At 44.3% G+C, this 21,375-nt stretch overlaps 1 protein-coding gene across 1 annotated transcript in view; it reads left to right on the top strand.

Annotated features, from left to right (window-relative positions):
- stpg2 (sperm-tail PG-rich repeat containing 2) overlaps positions 1-21,375 on the top strand; it is a 74,131-nt gene that overhangs the window by 39,575 nt on the left and 13,181 nt on the right. The window contains exon 11 of the mRNA XM_055918712.1: positions 16,034-16,202. Coding sequence (XP_055774687.1) covers positions 16,034-16,202 — 169 coding nt within the window. The remainder of the gene's footprint in view (positions 1-16,033; positions 16,203-21,375) is intronic.

Raw genomic sequence — 21,375 nt, 5'->3', positions numbered from 1 at the left:
GTAGAGAATTATAGGAAGAGAGAGGGGGTAGAGAATTAGAGGCAGAGAGACAGAAAGAGAGAAGGGGTAGAGAATTCTAGGAAGAGAGACAGAAAGAGAGAGGGGGTAGAGATGGGGATCCTGCATGCTTTTAGGGTTTTATGAGATGTGTGGATGCACTCTATGGCTTGAGGAAAGATCACAGTCATCTTTGTGTAAAATCTCCCCTCTCTCTGTAAAGTTGTGATTATTCTCCTAACATTGCTGTTTTTGAGTTTACACCAAGAGTGTGCCGCTAAACCTAGCTTTGATCCAGGTGTGTTCCTTGGGCCAGAGCTACACTGAACCCTACCTCATTGTTCAACCCCCCTTAAGCGCAAGAGTCCGACTTTGAATTTAGTTTTTGATCAATGAAGCCCCTGAGCTGCACCCATTGGTCCGTTGAATGTGAGAATCGTTCATCTTAGAAAAACACCCCATTTTGAAATGTAATTTCTATTGATCTGTTTAAAAAAACATTCAACTGTAGGATATACAAGAGAATATAGATCATATTGTTTGTCGTAACTCTGGCAATAACTGATTGGTCAGCAAATGGTCACAGACCTGGGAGAAGGATCACTTTTAAAGTGATTACAGCATGCGTCTGTTTTGATTTGATTTCAATAATGACAGCAAAGACCCAACAAATCCCTCACAGCCAGGGTTGGGTAGGTTACTTTATAAATCTAAGCCGTTGCAGTTACTAGTTACCTGTCCTGAATTGTAATGAGTAACACAACTTTTGGATTACCCAAACTCAGTAACACAATCTGATTACATTACGTTACTTTTAGATTACTTTCTCCTTAAGAGGCATTCGAAGAAGACGAAATTGTATGTTACCAATTGAACGACATCTATTGCAGGATAAATCAATGTTAAAGTTTACATAGCTGGCCGTATATGGATGTTAAATTTTACTTTATGGGTTGGTTATGTAGGCTTCTTCTAACCCATCGCTTTCTACTACATATAATAATACAATCAAATGATTTCTTTACATTAAAAAACAAAGTCTATCAGAATTCCAGTCATTCCAATAAATGTTATACCCCTTGATCTTCAAGAATAGGACTTGGAAATATGGAAGTATAGATTAGCCTAATAGTTTTACCTGAGAATGACCCCAAATCTAAGGACTTATTAGCCAGCCCTACTGTGTTGTTTATGACTTTGTTGTCATGGAGGACTGATTGGTCTCATTGATTCAAGTTGAAAAATTAATGCTGCGCTCATGGAATGGCATGCTTTGAGCACTACTGAAAAGTGCTATTTACATGTGAAAATGAATGTCATATGCAACAATATAACAACAAACAATATAACAAATATAACAACAAATATAACAACAATATGAATGTCATATGCAACAAATGTCACATTTGTTTTAGGCCTATAGTTTAATTTTTTTTTGGGACACTTTGATATCTTGATAATATGCAGCTGTTGAAAGGACAAATGGACAAAAAAGGACAAAAAAATCCACAGATGAAACAATAACAAAATGGGCGCCCCGCCTCTGTTTTGGTAAAAAGCTGAGGGATGGGCCTGGAGAAATGTAACCACTCTCAGATTAATAGACATAGCTATGGATGCAAGGACTGACCATCCATGATATCAAAATCATTGTTTTAACCTTGTTATGAGGCTATACAGTATTTGTTTACTGTCACAATGGCGTGTATAAGTGGCAGAGGAAGTCAGGCGCAGGAGAGTCAAATAGAGTGTAGAATGGAGTACTTTAATAAAGTCCCAGTAATCTGCTCCATAACACTCACGGAAAAAATATAATATCAATCTGGGTACGAAGACCCATCGCACACCTATACACAAACAACACAACACTTGACAACGAACAATCTCTGACAAACACATGAAGGGAAACAGAGGGTTAAATACACAACAGGTAATGAATGGGATTGACAACAGGTGTGTGGGAAGACAAGACAAAACCAATGGAAAATGAAAAATGGATCGATGATGGCTAGAAGACCGGTGAAGTCGACCGCCGAACACCGCCCGGACAAGGAGAGGCAACGACTTCGGCAGAAGTCGTGACATTACCCCCCCCCTGACGCGCGGCTCCAGCAGCGCGTCGACACCGGCCTCGGGGACGACCCGGAGGGCGAGGTGCAGGGCGATCCGGATGGAGGCGGTGGAATTCTTTTAACATGGAAGGATCTAAAACGTCCTCCACCGGAACCCAGCATCTCTCCTCCGGCCCGTACCCCTCCCAGTCCACGAGGTACTGAAGGCCCCTCGCCCGACGTCTCGAATCCAAAATGGATCGAATAGCGTACGCCGGGACCCCCTCGATGTCTAGAGGAGGCGGAGGAACTTCACGCACTTCAGCCTCCTGGAGCGGGCCAGCCACCACCGGCCTGAGGAGAGACACATGGAACGAGGGGTTAATACGGTAATTAATAGGCAGTTGTAATCTATAACATACCTCGTTCACTCTCCTCAGGACTTTAAACGGCCCCACAAACCGCGGACACAGCTTCCGGCAGAGCAGGCGGAGGGGCAGGTTTCGGGTCGAGAGCCAGACCCTGTCCCCTGGTACGAACACCGGGGCCTCACTGCGGCGACGGTCTGCGCCAATTTTCTGGCGCCTTATGGCACGCTGAAGGTGGACGTGGGCTGCCTCCCAAGTTTCCTCAGCGTGCCGAAACCAATTGTCCACCGCAGGAGCTTCGGTCTGACTCTGATGCCAAGGAGCCAGAACCGGCTGATACCCTAATACACATTGAAAAGGGGTAAGGTTAGTGGAGGAGTGACGTAGCGAGTTCTGGGCTATCTCTGCCAAGGGCACGAACTTCGCCCACTCCCCTGGCCGGTCCTGGCAATAGGACCGCAGAAACCTGCCCACATCCTGGTTAACTCTTTCCACCTGCCCATTACTCCCGGGGTGAAAACCTGAGGTAAGACTAACCGAGATCCCCAGACGTTCCATGAACGCCTTCCAGACCCTTGACGTGAACTGGGGACCCCGATCAGACACTATATCCTCAGGCACCCCATAATGCCGGAAAACATGTGTAAACAGAGCCTCCGCAGTTTGTAAGGCCGTAGGGAGACCGGGCAAAGGGAGAAGATGACAGGACTTAGAGAACCGATCCACAACGACCAGGATCGTGGTGTAACCCTGTGAAGGTGGAAGATCAGTCACAAAATCCACTGACAGGTGCGACCACGGCCGTTGAGGAACGGGTAAAGGTAAAAGCTTACCTCTAGGCAGGTGTCTAGGAGCCTTGCACTGGGCGCACACCGAACAGGAGGAAACATAAATCCTCACGTCCTTAGCTAAAGTGGGCCACCAGTACCTCCCATCAAGACAGCGCATCGTCCGACCTATCCCAGGATGACCAGAGGAGGGTGATGTGTGAGCCCAATAGATCAATCGGTCGCGGACAGCAGACGGAACGTACAGACGACCAGCTGGACACTCAGGAGGAGAGGGCTCTGCACGTGACGCCCGCTCAATGTCCGCGTCCAGCTCCCACACTACTGGCGCCACCAAACACGACTCTGGGAGTATGGGAGTGGGATCCATGGGTCGCTCCTCTGTGTCATACAGCCGAGACAATGCGTCTGCCTTGACGTTCTGGGAGCCTGGTCTGTAAGTAAGCGTAAACACAAAACGAGTGAAAAACATGGCCCACCTTGCCTGGCGAGGATTTAGTCTCTTCGCCTGCCGGATGTACTCCAGATTGCGGTGGTCAGTCCAGATGAGAAAAGGGTGATTAGCCCCCTCAAGCCAATGCCTCCACACCTTCAAGGCTTTTACGACAGCTAACAGCTCTCGGTCCCCCACATCATAGTTACGCTCCGCCGGGCTGAGCTTCTTCGAAAAGAAAGCACAGGGGCGAAGCTTCGGTGGCACACCCGAACGCTGAGAGAGCACTGCTCCTATCCCAGATTCGGATGCGTCCACCTCTACTATGAATGGCAAAGAGGGATCCGGATGAGCCAACACAGGCGCCGAGGTAAACAGAGCCTTCAGTTTACCAAAAGCCCTATTCGCCTCGGCCGACCACTGCAAGCGCACCGGTCCCCCCTTTAGCAGTGAGGTAATGGGAGCTGCAACCTGACCAAAACCCCGGATAAATCTCCGGTAGTAATTGGCAAACCCTAAAAAACGCTGCACCTCCTTTACCGTGGTTGGAGTCGGCCAATTACGCACGGCTGTAATGCGGTCGCTCTCCATCTCCACTCCTGAAGTGGAAATCTGATGCCCTAGGAAGGAGATGGATTGTTGGAAGAACAAGCATTTCTCAGCCTTGACATATAAATCATGCTCCAACAGGCGACCAAGCACCTTGCGCACCAAGGACACATGCTCAGCGCGTGTAGCAGAGTATATCAAAATATCATCGATATACACCACTACACCCTGCCCGTTCAGGTCCCTGAAGATCTCATCTACAAACGATTGGAAGACTGATGGAGCATTCATCAACCCATATGGCATGACCAGGTACTCATAATGACCTGAGGTGGTGCTAAATGCCGTCTTCCACTCATCACCCCTCCTAATACGCACCAGATTGTACGCACTCCTGAGATCCAATTTTGTGAAGAAGCGGGCCCCGCGCATTGACTCCATTACTGTATTTATCAAAGGTAGCGGGTAACTATATTTTACCGTGATTTTATTAAGGTCTCGATAATCAATGCACGGGCGTAAACCGCCATCCTTCTTCTTCACAAAAAAGAAACTCGAAGAGGCGGGTGAAATGGATGGCTTAATGAACCCCTGACGCAGGGATTCAGAGATATAATTATCCATAGCCACTGTCTCCGCTTGCGACAGAGGATACACATGACTCCTGGGATATGCAGCGTCTACCAGGAGATCTATCGCACAATCCCCCTGTCGATGGGGTGGTAATTGAGTCGCCTTCTTTTTTTTTTTCGGCATATTCTGAGGGAATGCGCACGGTGGAAACCTGGTCTGGACTTTCCACCGTAGTAGCACCAACGGAAACCCCTACACACCTACCTGAGCACTCTTGCGACCACCCTGTGAGAGCCCTCTGTGGCCAAGAAACAGTGGGGTTATGAGTATTTAACCAGGGTAGGCCTAACACCACAGAATACGCAGGGGAATCAATAAGGAAAAGACTAATCTTCTCCTTGTGACCCTCCTGCGTTATCATAGACAAAGGTGCGGTGACCTCCCTGATAAACCCTGACCCTATTGGTCGACTATCTAAGGCATGAATAGGGAAAGGCATATCCACAGAAACAACAGGAATCCCTAAACTATGAGCAAAATTTTTATTAATGAAATTCCCAGCCGCGCCTGAATCTACTAGCGCCTTATACTGGGAATGCAGGGAAAAATCCGGAAAGGTGACAGAGACAAACATAAGTGCAGCAGAGGGCTCTGGATGAGTATGGTGCCTACTCACCTGGGGTGATGCCAGAGTGCCCTGCCTGCCTTCTCTATTCCCAGAGGAACCAACCCGGCACCGATCAGCAGTGTGATCTCTGCGATCATAGATGGTGCTCGAGCGGGTACCCCCTCCGGTCTCCCTGCGCACCATCCCTCCCAATTCCATAGGTTCGGGAGAGAGAGTGCGGGAGGATGGAACAACCAGACCCCGATCTAGACGTCCCCGAGTAGCCAGCATGTTGTCCAGCCTGATGGACATATCCACCAGTTGGTCGAAGTTGAGGATGGTGTCTCTACAGGCCAGCTCCCGACGGACGTCCTCGCGTAGACTACAACGGTAGTGGTCGATCAGGGCCCTGTCGCTCCATCCAGCGCCGGCAGCCAAAGTCCTAAACTCCAACGCGAACTCCTGAGCACTCCTCTTCCCCTGCCTCAGATGATAGAGGAGCTCACCTGCTGCTCTGCCTTCGGATGGGTGGTCGAATACCTTCCGGAAATGGCAGATGAGCTCCTCAAAATGGTCCAACGCCTTATCCTCTCCACACACAGCGTTGGCCCACTCCAGGGCTTTCCCGGTAAGGCAGGAGACGAGGGCGAAGCTTTTCTCACGGTCTGATGGTACTGGAGAGACCGTGGCCAGATACAAGTTCAGTTTTAGGAGAAAACCCTGGCAGCTGGCAGTATCTCCATTGTATCCCGTGGGTAGGGATAACTGGATCCTGTTCTGTTCCGGAGGATAAAAAACGTTCGAAGGAATTCCAGGTGGTGGTGGAGGTACTGGACAAGCTCCCTGTCTCTCCCAGCGGTCCATACTCTGGACAATGCGATCCATGGCAGCGCACAGACTGTCAATCTCCGCCGCGTGTTCCAGGACGCGTTCCTCAACCTCCATTAGCGAAGTGCCTCCTCCTGCTGACTTCATTTTTTATGGTCAGAGATTCTGTCACAATGGCGTGTATAAGTGGCAGAGGAAGTCAGGCGCAGGAGAGTCAAATAGAGTGTAGAATGGAGTACTTTAATAAAGTCCCAGTAATCTGCTCCATAACACTCACGGAAAAAATATAATATCAATCTGGGTACGAAGACCCATCGCACACCTATACACAAACAACACAACACTTGACAACGAACAATCTCTGACAAACACATGAAGGGAAACAGAGGGTTAAATACACAACAGGTAATGAATGGGATTGACAACAGGTGTGTGGGAAGACAAGACAAAACCAATGGAAAATGAAAAATGGATCGATGATGGCTAGAAGACCGGTGAAGTCGACCGCCGAACACCGCCCGGACAAGGAGAGGCAACGACTTCGGCAGAAGTCGTGACATTTACATTTACTTTGTTTACAAACATTGGAGAAATGCAAGCTTTTACTTGGTGTTCTGATACGACAGTTGAACTAAGCTCATGAGGGATTTCTAAGTTAAATTCTTCAAGAATAAATGGATATATATATAATTTAAAAGTCCAAAAATGGATGTAGCAACTACAGATTGGGCCTTTAAGTCTATCAAAAGTGTGCAAGTTTGAGCATGTGTCCATTAGATCTATGGATGTATTTTTTTATCAGCATGAATTAGATTGAGCGATTAAAGCCCCACTTTTATTCCATAGGCTGGGATCTGCACTGTGCAGCTGTTGCAAGAGCGCATTTTTCACTGGCTGTCCACTGGTTTCTAATCAATGATTGATAGGCAGCGTAAACTTCTTGAATTCAACCATTATTGGGTTCAAATACACATTTAGATTTGTTAACAGCCATCCACAACAACCACAATCTATAAAGCGCAAATAGCTAAATGAGAGAGCAGCAGTGTGATTCACATCAATGCTCTATGTAGATAACAATAAGTGATATCTGTATCACCGTAGACTACACCACTGCTGTCATCCTTACCTCCAAGCGTTTATTCAAGTTGGATAATCTTTGGATGCTGACAGCAGTCGCACCATTGGAAGACAGCTTGGACTGTAGCCTACAAAAGCCTATTCCTGCTCTTTTCCCACAATCCATCAAACACATTTGGTGTGTCATCATAGTGGTCTCTGACTTGTGGTCAGACTCGCTCAGGAACAAACGTAAACTTTTTTCCAATGCTGATTTGAATGTCATTAAGAAAACATACGAGTGTCCATTTTTTCTTCTCGCGAACATCCTTTCTGAATTTAAAAGTAATCCTCGAATCATCTAGTTTTTCAAAAGTATCTGTAATCTGATGACAATATTTTTGCTGGTAAATTAACGGATTACAGTTACCGTTTTTTGTAATCCGTTACTCCCCAACCCTGCTCACAGCAAAGACCCAACAAATCCCTCACAGCAAAGACCCGACAAATCCCTCACAGCAAAGAACCAACAAATCCCTCACAGCAAAGACCCAACAAATCCCTCACAGCGAACAACCAACAAATCCCTCACAGCAAAGAACCAACAAATCCCTCACAGCAAAGACCCAACAAATCCCTCACAGCAAACAACCAACAAATCCCTCACAGCAAACAACCAACAAATCCCTCACAGCAAACAACCAACAAATCCCTCACAGCAAAGAACCAACAAATCCCTCACAGCAAACAACCAACAAATCCCTCACAGCAAACAACCAACAAATCCCTCACAGCAAACAAACAACAAATCCCTCACAGCAAAGACCCAACAAATCCCTCACAGCAAAGACCCAACAAATCCCTCACAGCAAAGACCCAACAAATCCCTCACAGCAAACAACCAACAAATCCCTCACAGCAAACAACCAACAAATCCCTCACAGCAAACAACCAACAAATCCCTCACAGCAAAGAACCAACAAATCCCTCACAGCAAACAACCAACAAATCCCTCACAGCAAACAACCAACAAATCCCTCACAGCAAACAAACAACAAATCCCTCACAGCAAAGACCCAACAAATCCCTCACAGCAAAGACCCAACAAATCCCTCACAGCAAAGACCCAACAAATCCCTCACAGCAAACAACCAACAAATCCCTCACAGCAAACAACCAACAAATCCCTCACAGCAAAAACCCAACAAATCCCTCACAGCAAAGACCCAACAAATCCCTCACAGCAAACAACCAACAAATCCCTCACAGCAAACAACCAACAAATCCCTCACAGCAAAGACCCAACAAATCCCTCACAGCAAACACCCAACAAATCTCTCACAGCAAAGAACCAACAAATCCCTCACAGCAAAGACCTAACAAATCCCTGACTTTGAGACATACATCTATCACAGTGTCTCTGTTCTGACATCATGTCTAAAAACAGAGGCTTGGTGCCTTGCAAGAACTACAACAAAAATAGGAAACATTGCATTCTTTGACCTGCTGTCAGACTGATGTTTTTCACGCTCTTCAAGATTATAATATGGCGTCTGGATTACACCATACCTCCATGTTGCTGCTTTCACATCATCTCTATCAGTAGGCAATGCACAGTTCTACCCTACGGCGGAATACCAGGGAGATTTTTCTCCTGAATCTTATTTTTTTGTGCTATATATCCCCCCCTCTCTTCCTTCCCCTTCTCTTCCTCATGGAATGTGGAGGAACATGTGGGAGACAGCTGTGTGTGTAGACAGCTGTGTGTGGAGGAACAGGTGAGGGGGATGCTGGGAGCGTGTCGGTAACAGTGGCGGGACAAGGCCCGGTGTGGTTTAGGGATGCTGCCTGTTTATACAGCCAAGAGGCTGCAGACAGTCTGTTAGTCTGGTAGCTGAGTGGACCCAGCTGTGGGGCCTACAGTATAGCTGCCTGGTGGTTGCCTAGGATTCTCCACTGCCAAAGCCAGGTCACTCCGCTCACTGCCAGATGAGCGAGAGAAAGAAAGAGAGGGAGGGAGAGAGAGAAGACAGAGAGAGGGAGGTGTGGTGAAGGGAGGGGGAAGAGAGGGAATACAAAGTGATGACAAAGGAACGACGGAGAGAAAGTTCAGGGAGGAAGAGGAAGGGGGAAGAGAGGAACAAGCCATCAAAAGACTGAATGTATTGACGTGTTAAATCTGTTCACCCTTTGACTAGAATGTTCTTCTCTGCTTCAGTTTTACATTTACATTTTAGTAATTTAGCAGGCGCTCTTATCCAGAGCAACTTAAAGTAGTGAGTGTGTACATTTTCATACTTGTTCGTATTTTGTATTCGTAATTGTTGCTACGATAAGAGAATTTATGCACTCCCCTGTTTTCATAAAACATCCCGGATATGTAAACATAGAAAATAAAATTCTTCATCTGATTTTGTGAGAAAGTCCCGGTTTGATTTATGTCAGACACATTTATGGGAGAGAGAGAAGAAAGAGGAAGATAGCAGCAGATCTGTAGCCATCAGCGGCTGTAGTAGCTATAAAACCATACTACAAGCATATGGTGATTCCCTATCATTCCTGTGGTTTTATGATCCATCTAAGAGCCCATTAGAACACCAAATTCCTCCCCTTGAACTAAATAAAGCAGAAAACGATTATTTAACCACTGCGGCTGAGTGTGCAGAAGCTTCAATGAAACATACACTATAAATATAGCCCAGTATTTATGGGGTGGGAAAATTAAATGGCCGCCACATCTGAAAATAACTTCCTCATTGTTTAATGGGAGGGTTTAATGAGATGAGGAATAGTCTTCTACTGTGAGCTGAGAAGAAGAGGAATGGCTGGTACACTGTTCATGTCACACGCATGGTCTTTAGTGTGAGGCTGTCAGGCAGAGCTAAAAAAGGTCTGGCGTCATCCCAAACGGCACACTATATAGTGCACTACTTTTGACCAGAGCCTGTATGGTCATACATATTAAGTAGTTCCCTATGTAGGGAATAGGATGCCATCTGGGATCAGCCCCCCCCCCTGTCTTCACGTAGAGCTTGTTCTGAGGAAGGAATCATAGTAGGGGATTAGTACATGTGCCACGAAGGTGGAATCATTAGTTCACTTCAACTCTGACCTGTTTCTTTCTTTCTTTTTCAGGTGTTTTATTTTATTGAGATTGATTAATTATTGTCATCGATAGGACTAGACGGGGAGACGGCAGCTAGGAAAGGTGGACTCAGGGCTCCCCCGTCTCCCGTCTGGGGACATGTGAATTCAGCCACACTACCGCTAAGCCAGACTCTGGCATTACACACTGTTTACCTTTCTGACCAATCAAAAAAAAACATTCTTTGAATTCTGACCTCTGAACTCACCCGGAACAAAAGGGAATCCATAACAGCTTCCATTCTAAACACATGCCCAATTAACCGATTGACTTGTCCTAGTTTGAATTCTCTATATTCTTCAGTGTCGAAAAGAACCGCAAACATCTAGATGGTGACAACACATCTAGACGCTAATCAGGGGGAAATCACATCAGTATTCCGTTTCATTATGTTTCATGTCACTGCCTGTGTGAGCGCTCATTAAATGAAACTTCTAAATGCATATAGATGGCGATAAACGATAGAGAGAAATTGGACAGACGTGGCGCACCGCTCTGTAATTAAGTGTATTGTGACTACTGTCAATAGGTGAGAGGTGGTGAGAACGGTAGTTAAATTCCCATCAGGTGTAATTACTGCCATATTGGGGCTCCGTGACAGACAGGAGAATACAAATGAAATGTGTACTATTGTTAGAAAAAGATCTCAGCCGGTCTCCACAGGTATAGCCTCACAGGTACAGCCAACCTATCATTTCAGCCGGTCTCCACAGGTATAGCCTCACAGGTACAGCCAACCTATCATTTCAGCCGGTCTCCACAGGTATAGCCTCACAGGTACAGCCAACCTATCATTTCAGCCGGTCTCCACAGGTATAGCCTCACAGGTACAGCCAACCTATCATTTCCATCTCGATCGTTCAATTAATTTCAGTGCTATTTTCATTTGCTACTAGCCACAGCTTTTCTCTCTCAGTTTTGTGTCTCTCTAGTCCCAAATACGGTCCCTGTTCACACACCTTCATATCGTCATCTCTCTGTCTGTGTTGTGACCATATCGTCATCTCTTTGTGTTGTGACCATATCGTCATATCTCTCTGTCTGTGTTGTGACCATATCGTCATATCTCTGTCTGTGTTGTGACCATATCGTCATCTCTCTGTGTTGTGACCATATCGTCATCTCTCTGTCTGTGTTGTGACCATATCGTCATATCTCTCTGTCTGTGTTGTGACCATATCGTCATCTCTTTGTGTTGTGACCATATCGTCATCTCTCTCTGTCTGTGTTGTGACCATATCGTCATATCTCTCTGTCTTTGTGTTGTGACCATATCGTCATATCTCACAGTCTTTGTGTTGTGACAATATCGTCATCTCTCTGTCTGTGTTGTGACCATATCGTCATCTCTTTGTGTTGTGACCATATCGTCATATCTCTCTGTCTTTGTGTTGTGACCATATCGTCATATCTCTCTGTCTTTGTGTTGTGACCATATCGTCATATCTCTCTGTCTTTGTGTTGTGACCATATCGTCATATCTCTCTGTCTGTGTTGTGACCATATCGTCATATCTCTCTGTCTTTGTGTTGTGACCATATCGTCATATCTCTCTGTCTGTGTTGTGACCATATCGTCATCTCTTTGTGTTGTGACCATATCGTCATCTCTTTGTGTTGTGACCATATCGTCATCTCTCTGTCTGTGTTGTGACCATATCGTCATCGCTCTGTGTTGTGACCATATCGTCATCTCTTTGTGTTGTGACCATATCGTCATCTCTCTGTCTGTGTTGTGACCATATCGTCATCTCTTTGTGTTGTGACCATATCGTCATCTCTCTGTCTTTGTGTTGTGACCATATCGTCATCTCTTTGTGTTGTGACCATATCGTCATCTCTCTGTCTTTGTGTTGTGACCATATCGTCATCTCTTTGTGTTGTGACCATATCGTCATGTCTTTGTGTTGTGACCATATCGTCATCTCTCTCTGTCTGTGTTGTGACCATATCGTCATCTCTCTCTGTCTTTGTGTTGTGACCATATCGTCATCTCTCTGTGTTGTGACCATATCGTCATCTCTCTCTGTCTTTGTGTTGTGACCATATCGTCATCTCTCTCTGTCTTTGTGTTGTGACCATATCGTCATCTCTCTCTGTCTTTGTGTTGTGACCATATCGTCATCTCTCTGTCTCTGTGTTGTGACCATATCGTCATCTCTCTGTCTTTGTGCTGTGACCATATCGTCATCTCTCTCTGTCTTTGTGTTGTGACCATATCGTCATATCTCTCTGTCTTTGTGTTGTGACCATATCGTCATCTCTCTCTGTCTTTGTGTTGTGACCATATCGTCATCTCTCTCTGTCTCTGTGTTGTGACCATATCATCATCTCTCTCTGTCTGTGTTGTGACCATATCGTCATATCTCTCTGTCTGTGTTGTGACCATATCGTCATCTCTCTCTGTCTGTGTTGTGACCATATCGTCATCTCTTTGTGTTGTGACCATATCGTCATCTCTTTGTGTTGTGACCATATCGTCATATCTCTCTGTCTGTGTTGTGACCATATCGTCATATCTCTCTGTCTGTGTTGTGACCATATCGTCATCTCTTTGTGTTGTGACCATATCGTCATATCTCTCTGTCTGTACTGTGACCATATCATCATCTCTTTGTGTTGTGACCATATCGTCATCTCTCTGTCTGTGCTGTGACCATATTGTCATCTCTCTGTGTCTCTGTGTTGTGCCATTGAGCAAGGCACGTAACCCCCTACAATTGTTTCAGGGGCGCTGCACTTCGCCTGGCCCACTGCTTCCAACACCTCGTGCTGTGTGCGTCACAGGCGGCTGGTGCTACCTTAATTGGGGAGGACGGGCTCATTGTAATTGAGCTATCTGTACTGTATGGCTGTCGTCTTGCGAGCTCTGACCCAACTTTGCTTTGCAAGAAAGGCATTTCACTGTGCTTGTGCACGTAACTGTAAAAACTTGAATCTTAAAACCTGAACCCTATTACCTAAATAATACTGCACTATTTTTGACCAGAGCCCTATAGGTCTAAAGTAGTGCCCTATATAGGGAATAGGGTGCCATTTCAGACACAGTCGAAGTGTAATGGAATGCAAAAAAAAAGTGATAAGAGCTATCTATATTGCCCCTCAGTATTCATCTAGCTAGCGTAGCTGAGCTAGCTATATAGCCCCGCAGTATTCATCTAGCTAGTGTAGCTGAGCTAGCTATATAGCCCCGCAGTATTCATCTAGCTAGCGTAGCTGAGTTAACTATATAGCCCGGCAGTATTCATCTAGCTAGTGTAGCTGAGCTAGCTATATAGCCCTGCAGTATTCATCTAGCTAGTGTAGCTGAGCTAGCTATATAGCCCCACAGTATTCATCTAGCTAGCGTAGCTGAGCTAGCTATATAGCCCAGCAGTATTCATCTAGCTAGCGTAGCTCAGCTAGCTATATAGCCCCTCAGTATTCATCTAGCTAGTGTAGCTGAGCTAGCTATATAGCCCCGCAGTATTCATCTAGCTAGCGTAGCTGAGCTAACTATATAGCCCTGCAGTATTCATCTAGCTAGTGTAGCTGAGCTAACTATATAGCCCCGCAGTATTCATCTAGCTAGTGTAGCTGAGCTAGCTATATAGCCTTGCAGTATTCATCTAGCTAGTGTAGCTGAGCTAGCTATATAGCCTTGCAGTATTCATCTAGCTAGCGTAGCTGAGCTAGCTGTATAGCCCCGCAGTATTCATCTAGCTAGCGTAGCTGAGCTAGCTACATAGCCCGGCAGTATTCATCTAGCTAGCGTAGCTGAGCTAGCTATATAGCCCCGCAGTATTCATCTAGCTAGCGTAGCTGAGCTAGCCATAACACATATCACTCTCTCATCGTCACTAAAACTATTTGTAGCAGTGGTAGAAGGAGTCTGAGGAGTAGGGGATCATTCAGATTCAGAAAACTTTAACGTCATCAAAGAGGCAATCTTGCAGCAGTCATAAAACATATAACATCTAAAAATGTACAATAAATAACAAAGGATATTTACAAACAAATAGGCAGGGTAAGTGCTGTTTCATAGTACAAGTGCTAAGAGCAATTTGTCCAACATTTGTTAAGTTGCAAAATTTGGAATTCGGCATTCGGAATAATAGAGAACTTATTTTGTTAAACCTTAGGTAGTCTGTACCTGCGTCCAGTGGGAAGGAGCTGGAATTCAGGGAGGAGTGGATGGGAAGAGTAAGGAGATCATATTTGAAACCAAGTAGCGCTAGGTTGGAAAAATACACATCTCCTTACTGGTTTAGACAGATAATCCATATGAATCATAATGACATTATTCATAGTCATTTATAATTGTAGTTTTCTCAGGTCATATTAGAGATATATGTCTTCCTTGTCTGGTCTCTGGTCATTACAGCCCATGAGTGATTTAGTCAGTGTTGTGATGCTGACAGGCTGGTGTGGTCAGTTGTTACTATTATTATTCATTGTTATTATGTTAGGCTGAAGGGTCATTTATTGTATGTAATGAGGCCCCCCCTGTAGAGAGGCTACTGAGGGCCAGCTAACAGCCCCATGGAGGGAACGGGATCGCTCATTAGACCCCACTGTACTGTGAATGGACGATGTTGTTAGACAAGGAACATGTTATTGATAGGAGTGCCTGTCAGATGTTCCCGTCACAATGTTTTGTGGTGAGCCAATCAGCTAGGATGTCAGAGAAGGGTATGGTGTCTGTTGACTTCTCAGACCAGTGTTATTGCAGCCAAGGTCATACCGAGGGATTTGATAATTAAAATAAAATGCTGATTGTCTGGATCACTCAAAATGTTGAGCAAATTTATTCTGGTGAGAAAACCCAAATCATATTTCTATATCAGTATACTTCACTCCATGTTCTCTCATCCGTTCCTCCTCTCAGTTCCTCCTCTGTTCCTCTTCTTTGTTCCTCCTCTCTGTTCCTCTTCTTTGTTCCTCCTCTCTGTACCTCCTCTCTGTTCCTCCTCTCTGTTCCTCCTCTCTGTTCCTCCTCTCTGTTCCTCCTCTCTGTTCCTCCTCTCTGTTCCGCCTCTCCGTTCCTCCTCTCCGTTCCTCCTCTCTGTTTGTCTGGATTGGCACACCTTCATATCGTCATCTCTCTGTGTTGTGGTCATATCGTCATCTCTCTGTGTTGTGGTCATATCGTCATCTCTCTGTGTTGTGGCCATATCGTCATCTCTCTGTGTTGTGGTCATATCGTCATCTCTCTGTGTTGTGGCCATATCGTCATCTCTCTGTGTTGTGGTCATATCGTCATCTCTCTGTGTCGTGGTCATATCGTCATCTCTCTGTGTCGTGGTCATATCGTCATCTCTCTGTGTTGTGGCCATATCGTCATCTCTCTGTGTTGTGGTCATATCGTCATCTCTCTGTGTTGTGGCCATATCGTCATCTCTCTGTGTTGTGACCATATCGTCGTCTCTCTGTGTTGTGACCATATCGTCATCTCTCTGTGTCGTGACCATATCGTCGTCTCTCTGTGTTGTGACTAGGGCAAGGCACGTAACCCTCTTCAATTGCGCCAGGGGTGCTGCTCTGCTCCAGACCCATTGCTTCCAAACCCTCTCGGGAGCTTGTGTTGTGAGCATAAAAACAAAGGTTTGTTTTCTACCAGTTAATGGACAATAAAGTCTTCTTCTTCTTCTCTCCAGGACACCCCTCCTCCCAGCTCCTACAACGTGCGGGAGTCTTTTGAGAAGACGTACGGCCGCGCCTCCTTCTCAGGACCCAGGAGCGAGGGGGGCAGGAAACGCCAGAGCTCATTCCTGAGCGCAGCACCCAGACACTCCTCCTTCCTGAGCTGCGATCCGGACTTCCCAGGTACTCTAGACCAGTGGTTCCCAAACTGTGGGGCCCCCTAGGAACTCCGGCTTTCAACTTACTCCTGAAAGTTGTAATAGTACATTGCACAAGGTGTAATTTTGAAATTGGGTGGTGCATCAGGATTTTCCCCAATGCTGGAAGGGGGGGCAGAGTGAACAGGGTTGGGAACCACTGCTGTAGGCTACACTGTGGTGTAGTGTGAAGTTGCCCCCTAGACACTGATCTTGGGTCAGTTTTGCTTTATCCCCACTAATGGTTAAAGTTAAGATTGTGGCAGGGAAAGCTGATCCTAGACTTGTATCTTCACACTGTAGCGGGCTACCGTACTGACCGTCAAGGTTTAAGCACTGCTCAACATGCTGCTTTCTAGCGGATCTGATATCTTTTACTCTTTATTCATTTCATTAAAGTGATGTTGAGTCAAATCAACTGAACAAATAGCTAGAACGTGTCATTGTAGAGAGGTGAGGGTTGAAATTGTTTGAGAATAATACAGAATACATGAATAAGGGTTTACTCTAGTCTGAGGAGACTGTAGACTGGGCTTGTTGAGTTGACAATAAAAGGGGCTTGTTGAGGAGACAATAAACTGGGCTTGTTGAGGAGACTGTAGACTGGGCTTGTTGAGGAGACAATAGACTGGGCTTGTTGAGGAGACTGTAGACTGGGCTTGTTGAGGAGACTGTAGACTGGGCTTGTTGAGGAGACAATAGGCTGGGCTTGTTGAGGAGACTGTAGACTGGGCTTGTTGAGGAGACTGTAGACTGGGCTTGTTGAGGAGACTGTAGACTGGGCTTGTTGAGGAGACTGTAGACTGGGCTTGTTGAGGAGACAGTAGTCTGGGCTTGTTGAGGAGACTGTAGACTGGGCTTGTTGAGGAGACTGTAAACTGGGCTTGTTGGGGAGACAATAAACTGGGCTTGTTGAGGAGACTGTAGACTGGGCTTGTTGAGGAGACTGTAGACTGGGCTTGTTGAGGAGACTGTAGACTGGGCTTGTTGAGTAGACTGTAGACTGGGCTTGTTGAGGAGACAGTAGACTGGGCTTGTTGAGGAGACTATAGACTGGGATTGTTGAGGAGACTGTAGACTGGGCTTGATGAGGAGACAATAGACTGGGATTGTTGAGGAGACTGTAGACTGGGATTGTTGAGGAGACTGTAGACTGGGCTTGTTGAGGAGACAATAAACGGAGCTTGTTGATGAGACAATAGACTGGGCTTGTTGAGGTGACAATAAACGGAGCTTGTTGAGGTGACAATAAACAGAGCTTGTTGATGAGACAATAGACTGGGCTTGTTGAGGTGACAATAAACGGAGCTTGTTGAGGTGACAATAAACGGAGCTTGTTGAGGTGACAATAAACGGAGCTTGTTGAGGAGACAATAAACGGAGCTTGTTGACGAGACAATAGACTGGGCTTGTTGAGGTGACAATAAACGGAGCTTGTTGAGGAGACAATAAACGGAGCTTGTTGAGGAGACAATAAATGGAGCTTGTTGAGGAGACAATAAACTGAGCTTGTTGAGGAGCCCAATGTCCTTCCATTCAAATACAGTGTCCGTTTCTCTTTGTGGTTAGCCTCATTTTTACTTCAATTATACTTTCATTGCAAATGTTCTTTCAAAAAAAGATTCATGACTTATTTGGATAATTTATGCAACCTATTTTACCCAAGACTCAACCCCTTAACAAGAGATTGATTTGCATATAAATAGATCTGGCTGTGTGCAAAGTGTGCTCTCAAACACATAGTTCATTTCAGCCATTATTTAATTTGCATTTCAGAATATGGGGTATTATTTCACCCCTCATCCAGGCCTTTTTGCAATCACATTTTGATGTCAACTTGATTGGAATATGTTCAACAATATTAGGTGTATACTTCTGCAGTCACCCAATGGCTGCGGTAGAAATGGGCTCTATGACACGGAATCTGCTCCAGGTGAAATGGGAATGTTTAGAATGCAAAATAACTCTAGAAACCAATCAAATTTTTCTGTGGCGGTAAGCACCTTTGAGTTAGCTGGGGGTCAGACAAGTGATTGGGAAACCTAGCGCGGGAACCCCCAGGCTTACCGGTTACATTTTCTTCCTCAACCTTGTTTTCATCATTTAGTCCAAATGTCATCTAGCATACTTAAACAGTTGTATTACCTCGTCATGTTTTCATTCACTCTGTATTGCTAGAATCATTTGTTGTTTACATCAGTGACCGAGTGAGTGAGTCCCTACTCTACACTTTTCTTCTCAAGTGGTATCTTATTGGAATATGAATGGTTTATGGTGATGAGACTCAGAGCCTGACTCTCCTCTCCCCCTCTTCTCCTATCCCCTCCTCTCCTCTCCTCTCCACCCCCCTCCTCTCCCCTCCTCTTCCCTTCCCTCCCTCCCATCTCCTCTATTCTATTCGCCTCTATTCTCCTCTATTCTATTCTCCTCTATTCTCCTCTACTCTCCTTTATTCTATTCTCCTCGATTCTATTATATTCTATTCTATTCTCCTCTATTCTATTCTCCTCTATTCTATTCTATTCTATTCTCCTCTATTCTATTCTATTGTCCTCTATTCTATTCTCCTCTATTCTAATCTCCTCTATTCCCCTCTATTGTCTTCTCTTCTATTCTATTCTCCCCTGTTCTCCTCTGGTCTCCTCTATTCTATTCCCCTCTATTCTCCTCTATTCTATTCTCCTCTATTCTATTCTACTCTATTCTCCTCTATTCTATTCTCCTCTATTCTTTTCCCCTCTATTCTATTCTCCTCTATTCTCCTCTCCTCTGTTCTCATCTATTCTATTCTCCTCTATTCTATTCTCCTCTATTCGATTCTTCTCTATTCTCCTCTATTCTATTCTCCTCTATTCTCCTCTCATCTATTCTATTTTCCTCTATTCTATTTTCCTCTATTCTCCTCTATTATATTCTCCTCTATTATATTCTCCTCTATTCTCCTCTATTCTATTCTCCTATATTCTCCTCTATTCCTCTCTATTCTATTCTCCTCTATTCTAATCTCCTCTATTATATTCTCCTCTATTCTATTCTCCTCTGGTCTCCTCTATTCTATTCTCCTCTATTCTCCTCTATTCTCCTCTATTCTAATCTCCTCTATTATCCTCTATTCTATTCTCCTCTATTCTATTCTCATCTCCTCTATTCTCCTCTATTCTAATCTCCTCTATTCGAATCTCCTCTATTCTATTCTCCTCTATTCTAATCTCTATTCTCCTCTATTCTATTCTCCTCTATTCTATTCTCCTCTATACTAATCTCCTCTATTCTCCTCTATTCTATTCTCCTCTATTCTAATCTCCTCTATTCTCTTCTATTCTATTCTATTCTCCTCTATTCTAATCTCCTCTAATCTCCTCTATTCTCCTCTATTCTATTCTCCTCTATTCTAATCTCCTCTATTATCCTCTATTCTATTCTCCTCTATTCTATTCTCCTCTATTCTAATCTCCTCTATTCTATTTTCCTCTATTCTCCTTTGTTCTATTCTCCTATATTCTCCTCTATTCTATTCCCCTCTATTCTATTCCCCTCTATTCTATTCTCCTCTATTCCCCTCTATTATATTCCCCTCTATTCTATTCTCCTCTATTCTCCTCTATTCTATTCTCCTCTATTCTCCTGTATTCTATTCTCCTCTATTCTCCTCTATTCTATTCTCCTCTATTCTATTCTCCTCTATTCTCCTCTATTCTATTCTCCTCTATTCTCCTCTATTCTCCTCTATTCTATTCTCCTCTATTCTCCTCTATTCTACTATCCTCTATTCTCCTCTATTCTATTCTCCTATATTCTCATCTACTCTCCTCTATTCTATTCTCCTCTATTCTAATCTCCTCTATTGGAATCTCCTCTATTCTATTCTCCTCTATTCTGATCTCCTCTATTCTCCTCTATTCTATTCTCCTCTATTCTATTCTCCTCTATTCTATTCTCCTCTATTCTATTCTCCTCTATTCTCCTCTATTCCATTCTCCTCTATACTAATCTCCTCTATTCTCCTCTATTCTATTCTCCTCTATTCTAATCTCTTCTATTCTATTCTCCTCTATTCTAATCTCCTCTATTCTAATCTCCTCTATTCTATTCTCCTCTGTTCTCCTCTATTCTAATCTCCTCTATTCTCCTCTATTCTCCTCTATTCTATTCTCCTCTATTCTCCTCTATTATATTCTCCTCTATTCTACTCTCCTCTATTCTCCTCTATTCTATTCTCCTATATTCTCATCTATTCTCCTCTATTCTATTCTCCTCTATTCGAATCTCCTCTATTCAAATCTCCTCTATTCTATTCTCCTCTATTCTAATCTCCTCTATTCTCCTCTATTCTATTCTCCTCTATTCTATTCTCCTCTATTCTATTCTCCTCTATTCTATTCTCCTCTATTCTCCTATATTCTCCTCTATTCTATTCTCCTCTATACTAATCTCCTCTATTCTCCTCTATTCTATTCTCCTCTATTCTTCTCTATTCTAATCTCTTCTATTCTATTCTCCTCTATTCTCCTCTATTCTAATCTCCTCTATTCTATTCTCCTCTATTCTCCTCTATTCTAATCTCCGCTATTCTAATCTCCTCTATTCTAATCTCCTCTATTCTCCTCTATTCTCCTCTATTCTATTCTCCTCTATTCTAATCTCCTCTATTCTCCTCTATTCTATTATCCTCTATTCTAATCTCCTCTATTATCCTCTATTCTATTCTCCTCTATTCTATTCTCCTCTATTCTAATCTCCTCTATTCTATTTTCCTCTATTCTCATTTGTTCTATTCTCCTATATTCTCCTCTACTCTATTCTCCTCTATTATATTCCCCTCTATTCTATTCTCCTCTATTCTCCTCTTTTCTATTCTCCTCTATTTTCCTCTATTCTCCTCTATTCTATTCTCCTCTATTCTAATCTCCTCTATTCGAATCTCCTCTATTCTATTCTCCTCTATTCTATTCTCCTCTTTTCTACTGTCCTCTATTCTCCTCTATTCTCCTCTATTATATTATCCTCTATTCTATTTTCCTCTATTCTATTCTATTCCATTCTCTTCTATTCTATTCGCCTCCATTCTCCTCTCCTCTATTCTCTTCTATTCTATTCTCCTTTGCTCTATTCTCCTATATTCTCCTCTATTCTATTCTTCTCTATTCTCCTCTCTTGTC

The sequence above is a fragment of the Salvelinus fontinalis genome, chromosome 4, assembly GCF_029448725.1.
Source record: "Salvelinus fontinalis isolate EN_2023a chromosome 4, ASM2944872v1, whole genome shotgun sequence".
Classification (NCBI taxonomy): Eukaryota; Metazoa; Chordata; class Actinopteri; order Salmoniformes; family Salmonidae; genus Salvelinus; species Salvelinus fontinalis.
This window is presented reverse-complemented; position numbering and strand designations above follow the sequence as displayed.